The sequence below is a fragment of the Etheostoma spectabile genome, chromosome 2 (genome assembly GCF_008692095.1).
Source record: "Etheostoma spectabile isolate EspeVRDwgs_2016 chromosome 2, UIUC_Espe_1.0, whole genome shotgun sequence".
Taxonomy (NCBI): Eukaryota; Metazoa; Chordata; class Actinopteri; order Perciformes; family Percidae; genus Etheostoma; species Etheostoma spectabile.
Genome location: NC_045734.1, coordinates 31,280,077 through 31,287,538, shown reverse-complemented (window position 1 = coordinate 31,287,538; position 7,462 = coordinate 31,280,077). Strand labels below are relative to the sequence as shown.

General features: G+C 48.2%; 1 protein-coding gene across 1 annotated transcript in view; it reads left to right on the top strand.

The window, feature by feature from the left end:
- The window catches only part of LOC116702454 (titin), a 155,013-nt gene that overhangs the window by 69,776 nt on the left and 77,775 nt on the right, over positions 1 to 7,462 (top strand). Inside the window, exons 59-66 of the mRNA XM_032536656.1 lie at positions 218 to 525; positions 712 to 1,003; positions 1,841 to 2,128; positions 2,598 to 3,185; positions 4,199 to 4,303; positions 4,947 to 5,144; positions 5,574 to 5,870; positions 5,989 to 6,576. Coding sequence (XP_032392547.1) covers positions 218 to 525; positions 712 to 1,003; positions 1,841 to 2,128; positions 2,598 to 3,185; positions 4,199 to 4,303; positions 4,947 to 5,144; positions 5,574 to 5,870; positions 5,989 to 6,576 — 2,664 coding nt within the window. The remainder of the gene's footprint in view (positions 1 to 217; positions 526 to 711; positions 1,004 to 1,840; positions 2,129 to 2,597; positions 3,186 to 4,198; positions 4,304 to 4,946; positions 5,145 to 5,573; positions 5,871 to 5,988; positions 6,577 to 7,462) is intronic.

Sequence of the window (7,462 nt, the reverse complement as noted above, 5' to 3'; positions counted from 1 at the left end):
ATAAGACCCAAAATTAATGAAAGTAGAGATTTGTACTTGGCAAAGAGCGTTGGGTGGACTCAATCATGTTATTTTGGGGAATTTTAAGAACAATGATATAGGACAATGGGTCCATTTGACCCCCGAGACCTTCTATAGATAAGTGTCCTTCAGAATCTGTTTGGGTTTTTGTTAATAATTAATTAATTAATTAATGAATCTGGTGTCTGCCCTGCAGTCGCTCCTGAAGCCGAGCTGGACGCCGACCTCAGAAAGGTTTTGGTCCTCCGAGCCGGCGTCACCATGAGGCTCTACGTCCCCCTGAGGGGACGCCCGGCACCGAAGGTGACGTGGTCCAAGGTGGACGCCAACCTGAAGGACAGGCAGGTGCTGATCAAGACGTCGGACTGGGACACCCTGCTGATGATCGAGGACATCAACAGATACGACGCCGGCAAATACGCCCTGCTGCTGGAGAACAGCAGCGGGTCCAAGACCTACACCATCGTGGTCAAAGTGCTCGGTAAGACCAGATCTGCCACAAGGGTGTCCTCTTTCACACTCTCCGCCATGAATCTGACACACAGAAATACTGTTTTTGAAACTATGGCTGAGATTGTCTAGTCTTTTCACCAAATCTGTGATTCAGTTTCCAAAAGTCCTGAGCCAGAAAAATTGACTCTTCCCCCCCCCCCCCCCCCCCCCCCCCACAACCACCCCCCCCCCCACCAGATTCCCCCGGTCCGCCCAATGGCACCGACTGTGAAGGAGACCTCCCTGAGCCACGCCACCATCACCTGGGACGCCCCGCAGCTCGACGGCGGCAGCCCTGTCAAGAGCTACATCGTGGAGAAGCGCCTGGCCGAGAGGAAGGCCTGGACCTGCGTGGAGGCCAACTGTCACAAGATCTCGTACCGGATCCCCAACCTGGAGGCGGGGCAGGCCTACTGCTTCCGAGTGCTGGCTGAGAACGCCTACGGCATCGGAGAGGGCTGCGAGACGGCCGGCAGCGTCCGGGCCTCAGGTAGCCGCACGTCTCTAGCCACGTCTCTAGCTACGTCTCAAGCTACGTCTCTATCTATGTCTCTGGCTACGTCTCTAGCCACGTCTCTATCTATGTCTCTAGCCACGTCTCTAGCCACGTCTCTATCTATGTCTCTAGCCACGTCTCTAGCTACGTCTCTAGCCACGTCTCTAGCCACGTCTCTATCTATGTCTCTAGCCACGTCTCTAGCCACGTCTCTATCTATGTCTCTAGCCACGTCTCTAGCTACGTCTCTAGCCACGTCTCTAGCCTACGTCTCTAGCCACGTCTCTAGCTACGTCTCTAGCTACGTCTCTATCATGCTCTGCTCACGTCCTAGCCCGCTCTACTATGTCTCTAGCCACGTCTCTAGCTACGTCTCTAGCTACGTCTCTAGCTACGTCTCTAGCCACGTCTCTAGCTACGTCTCTAGCTACGTCTCTAGCTACGTCTCTAGCTATGTCTCTAGCCACGTCTCTAGCTACGTCTCTAGCTACGTCTCTGGCTGCACGTCAGTCAAATTATCTGACGTTCTGTAAATAACTCCTGAGAATAAATAGGTTGCAAGTGTGTTTCCATCCAACGGCTTTACAGCCAATAAGAACCTGTTACGTAATGACATCACACTGTCACGCTGTTTTAGGGTCAGACTGGTATATTGGATTGGTTTTAGACATATAAGGTGTTTCCATTATTTTCACTGAATCATAATAATAATAATAATAATCATTATTATTTATTTAATGATAATAATAACATGTGACGCATAACAACTGAATCTACATCACTACATTGAAGAAATGCTGGGTCTTAACTCATCTGCCCCCCTTCCTCCAGAGCAACCCGGGCCCGTGACAGACTTTAAAGCCCTGAAGACCACCAAGGACTCCATTGTCCTGGGCTGGAAGAAGCCGCTGAGCGACGGCGGGAGCTACATCAGCGCCTACATCCTGGAGCAGAGCGAAGGCGAGGGCAAGTGGAAGCAGATCATGAAGGGCAAGAACAACACGCACACCCTGGACGAGCTGAAGGAGGGCACGGAGTACGGGTTCAGGGTCAAGGCGCTCAACCAGTCCGGAGAGGGGGCCCCCACCGAGCTCGCCGTCATCGCCAAGAACCAGTTCGGTAAGAGATCTGCTCCCAAAGCGTTACACCCCCCCCAACCCCTAAAGTAACTAGTAACTAAAGTAACTAGTAACTAAAGTAACTAGTAACTAAAGAATGCCAGATGATGGCTTTAGGGACGCACCCATGGGTACACTTTACAGGAAGGAGGGGGCCCCACCCCCCCAACCCCTAAAGTAACTAGTAACTAAAGTAACTAGTAAATAAAGCTGTCAAATGAATGTAGTGGAGTAACTAAAGTAACTAGTAACTAAACTAACTAGTTACTGAAGACATGGTTTTATTTAAAAGATGTTAAAATCAACATCTTACTTTAGTTTATATAATTTATTCTTCATTTTCTTTTATAAATACAGTATACATTTATATATATATATATATATATATATATATATATATGTATGTATGTATATAAAATGAAGTGACTGTTTCCAGACTATGTTGGGTATTGATCTCCTTTTGGTTTCAGTGGCGCCGGACTGCAACCTGAGCGCCCTGCATGACGGCTGCTGCACGGTGAAGGAGGGCAGCACCACCCGCATCAACATCCCCATCACCGGCGTGCCCCTGCCCACCGCCACCTGGAAGAAGGGCGACACGGGGATCGGCGACACGGGCCGGATGTGCGTGGAGGCGTCCCACGGCGTCACCACCCTTCTGATCCGCGACTGCCAGAGGACGGACGCCACCACCTACACCATCAACGTGAGGAACAACGGCGGCGCCAAGGACTGCAAGTTCAAGCTGGTGGTGGTGGGCAAGCCGGGCGTCTGCACCGGGCCCATCAAGTTCGACGAGATCACCGCCGACGGCATCACGCTGGAGTGGGGGCCGCCCAAAGACGACGGCGGCGCCGAGGTGTCCAACTACATCGTGGAGAAGAGGAGGACGACGGACAGCAAGTGGGCCACGGTGGCGTCCGCCATCCAGAAGACCAGCATGAGGGTGATCCGGTTGCACGATGGAGTCGAGTACATCTTCAGGGTGTTCGCTGAAAACAAGTACGGCATCGGGGAGTACCTGAGGTCGGACCCCGTCATCGCCCAGCACCCGTTCAGTGAGTACCACTAACTACCTGATGCTAAATAAATGGTTGGTTTAGGGCGGCAACTAGCGAATATCAGAGTTGCTAACTTAGCGACTTTGCCGTTAGATTTAGAGACTTTTCAGACACCCTTAATGACTTTTCAGACCCCTTTAGAGACTTTTCAGTCCCACTTAGCGACTTCTCAGAACCCTTTAGCAACTTTTCAGACTGACCCCCTAAGCGACTTTTCAGAACCCTTTAGCAACTTTTCAGACCCACTTAGCGACTTTTCAGAACCCCTTGCGACTTTTCAGACCGACCCCCTTAGCGACTTTTCAGACTGACCCCTAGTGAATTTTCAGACCACATTAGCAACTTTTCAGACCCCCATAGCGACTTTTCAGACCCACATAGCGACTTTTCAGATCCCCTTAGCAACTTTTCAGACCCACTTAGCAACTTTTCAGATGCCCTTAGCGACTTTTCAGACTGACCCCTTAAGCAACTTTTCAGACCCACTTAGCGACTTTTCAGAACCCCTTGCAACTTTTCAGACCGACCCCCTTAGCGACTTTTCAGACTGACCCCTAGTGAATTTTCAGTCCACATTAGCAACTTTTCAGGCGCCCCTAGCGACTTTTCAGACCCCCCTTAGCAAACTTTCAGACCCCTTTCGCAACGTTTCAGCCCCCCTTAGCGACTTTTTTTTAACAAAAGCAACTAGCGACAAGTCTGGTGACTTTCCATAGAAAAGACAGTATCGCCAGTATTGTCCATCTCTCATCTCTCTCATCAAGGGCAGCCCCTCCCCTCTCCGCTCATAGACCCGCAGTTAGAATGGGGGGGGTGTAGTTAGGAAAGACAGCGGGACGCGACGGGAGAAAGACACCGCTGAGCTGGTCTGGCCCTTCTTTAAGAATTCATTATTGATCTTTTTCCCCTCTCTCCTTTGTAATATATGTAGTAATATAATATGTAGAATATGTCCAGATGTCCTTCTTACCTCCTCTCCTGACCCGTCTCTTCTTCTCTGCTTCGTCCAGATGTTCCCGAGGCGCCTGCTCCTCCACAAATCGTGAGCATGCGCCACGAGTCGGCCGTGTTGACGTGGGCCGATCCGAAGGACACGGGGGGCTCCGCAATCACAGGTAACAGACTGAGATGGACATCAGCTTGTCCTCGTCATGGTTTTGTCCTTGTCTATGTTTTAGTTGGTTCCATGGTCACTTGTCTTCCTGTCTTTGTTTGTTTCCCGCCTTTTCTGATAGTTCTGCCCCGCCCTGTTCTGTCTCTGTCTCTCGTTAGTCCTCGTTACCTGGTGCATTTAGTCCCTGTTCTGTCTCTGTGTCTTGTTAGTCCTTGTTACCTGGTGCATTTAGTCCCTGTTCTGTCTCTGTCTCTCGTTAGTCCTTGTTACCTGGTGCATTCAGTCCCTGTTCTGTCTTTGTCTCTCGTTAGTCCTCATTACCTGGTGCATTTAGTCCCTGTTCTGTCTCTGTATCTCGTTAGTCATCATTACCTGGTGCATTTAGTCCCTGTTCTGTCTCTCGTTAGTCCTCATTACCTGGTGCATTTAGTCCCTGTTCTGTCTCTCGTTAGTCCTCATTACCTGGTGCATTTAGTCCCTGTTCGGTCTCTGTCTCTTGTCTCTGATTATTACGTTGTGTTTTTGGTGTCTTCTGTTAATTTGGGTTCCCTGTTCCTGTTGTGTATTTCGTTGCCGTGTGGATTTTTTCTAAGTAAGGATTTAGGGTCCAAGCGTCTCCTTAACCGATGTTGTGTTGTCCACAGGGTACCACGTGGAGTTTAAGGAGACCAACAGTCTGATGTGGAAGCGGGCCAGTAAGACTCCTCTGAGAGTGAAGGAGTGCCGGGTCACAGGCCTGATCGAGGGACTGGAGTACGAGTTCAGGGTGATGGCCATGAACGCAGCCGGCCTGGGACGGCCCAGCAAGGTCACCGAGGCGCTGGTCGCCCTTGACCCAATTGGTGGGTTCGGTCTCCACTTTTAACCCTGAAAAAAACCCTTCTGTTGTCCCTATACCAATGTTTTTGTTGCTTTTTAAAATAAAGGTTTTTGGGGGTGGTTTTCAACATTTTTTTTTTTTACCCCCAGTGTCTTTGTCCCTTTGTCCATGTCCATTTTGTTGATGTTTTGCCACTTTTTTGACATTTTAGCAAGTTTTTTTAACGTTTTTGACGCTTACTTCCCGTGTTGTTTTCATAGTTTTTGTTACTTTTTCCAATGTATTTTACACTTTTTCCCAATGTCTTGTCGCCTTGTTGTCTATCTCTCTCTCTCTCTCTCTCTCTCTCTCTCTCTCTCTCTCTCTCTCTATCTATCTATCTATAATACTTAAATAGGAAAATGCTATTTTTGAAAGCCTGTCTCATGTTATTTGCTTTGCGTCCTGTTAGATCCCCCCGGTAAGCCTGAGGTGATCAACGTCACCAGGACCACGGTCACTCTGATCTGGACCCCTCCCAAATATGACGGGGGCCACAAGCTGACTGGCTACATGGTGGAGAAGCTGGAGGTCGACGGCAAGGCGTGGATGAAGGCCAACCACGTCAACATCCAGGGCTGTGCCTTCACCGTCACGGACCTGACGGAGGGATCTCAGTACCAGTTCAGGATCAGGGCCAAGAACTCTGCCGGGGCCATCAGCGTTCCTTCAGAGCAGACTGATCTGCTGACCTGCAAGGATGAGTACGGTAAGCTGAGTAGGGAACTCATTAGTCAGTCTAATGTGCTTGCATGATTTCATAAAGCCTGAATTTGCCTGAATTTGAACGTCTATAGACAATAATAAGGGAACTGTCTTCTGTGCAGAGCCACCAACCATCACTATTCACCCAGACATGAAGGACGGTGTCTCAGTCAAGGCCGGTGACACCATTGTGATCTCAGCCTCCAAGATCGTTGGCAAACCTCCACCCACTGCCGTCTGGTCCAAGGGAGGCCGAGAGTTAAAGAGCTCTGACACCGTCACCATCACCAGCACCCCCATCTCCTCCACTCTGGCCATCAAGTACGCCAGCCGGAAGAACACAGGAGACTACGTCATCACCGCCAGCAACCCCTTCGGCATTAAAGAAGAGCGTGTAAAGGTGAAGGTCCTCGATGTGCCGGGACCTCCGGGCCCCATCGAAGCCAGCGTGATCACAGCTGAGAAGTGTACTCTGACCTGGCTTCCACCCGAGGAGGACGGAGGCTTCTCCATCAAGTCCTACATCGTAGAGAAGAGAGAGACCAGCCGCCTGCAGTGGACCAAGCTGGCGGAGGACGTCATGGACTGCAGATATGTCGCCGCCAAACTGATCAAGGGCAACGAGTACATCTTCAGGGTGTGTGCTGTGAACCAGTGTGGCACCGGAGACTCCAGCCAGTCCGGTCCAGTCAAAATGGTGGACAGTTATCGTAAGTTTACATTTTCTATATATGATTGTAATATGATTATAAAAAACAATTGTATTTTATTAAAAAAATACAATTAAAAGGAAATTTCCCAGATAATCACACTATAAGCGCCATAGACCACATCCATCCTGGTTATTGGTATGTTTCCCTCCGGCCCTGACTTTTTCTGAATACCTATTCTGCACATTAGATTAGATTAGATTAGATTAGATTAGATTTAACTTTATTGTCATTACACAGGCACAAGGCAAAGAAATTCTGTTTCGGTCTAACCAGAAGTGCAGTAGCAGGAAGTGCAGGATATATACTGAATACATATAGAAATGAATACTATTATAAACAGATTTTCTGCACATTCCTATATTGGCATAATGATAGAATAACATTGAGAAACATTGGTGTTTTTTTCACAAAAATCACCCCATTCAGCCGCTAATAATGATTAAAGTTTATACCCTCTGCAGCCGAACTGAAGTAATTACACAGTGGCCACACAGCGCTGTGAAAATATTTCTTCTAAAACAGCACATTATATGTCACACTGCTAAGGGTACACCCGTTAAAGCTGTTTGATGATTTATCAGGCTCTGAGAGTTACATTTTTTCTACCTGAAATCAACGTCCTTTCCTTATTTTCTGTGCTAAACATGTATTCCTGACTCAATTCAGAACATTGTTCTGGATATGACACTTATATTGTTTCCATAGTGGATTTTTAACATGAATTATAACCTTATGACAAAAAACAAACCCCACTTCCATTTTTAATTGGGTTCCCTAAACATACATGTTATCTTAATTGTTTGAGATTGAGATAAAGACAATATCTGTTAATAGATTAAGAAGTACAATTTTATTTCAGAAGGGTTTTTAAACCCCAAATAAG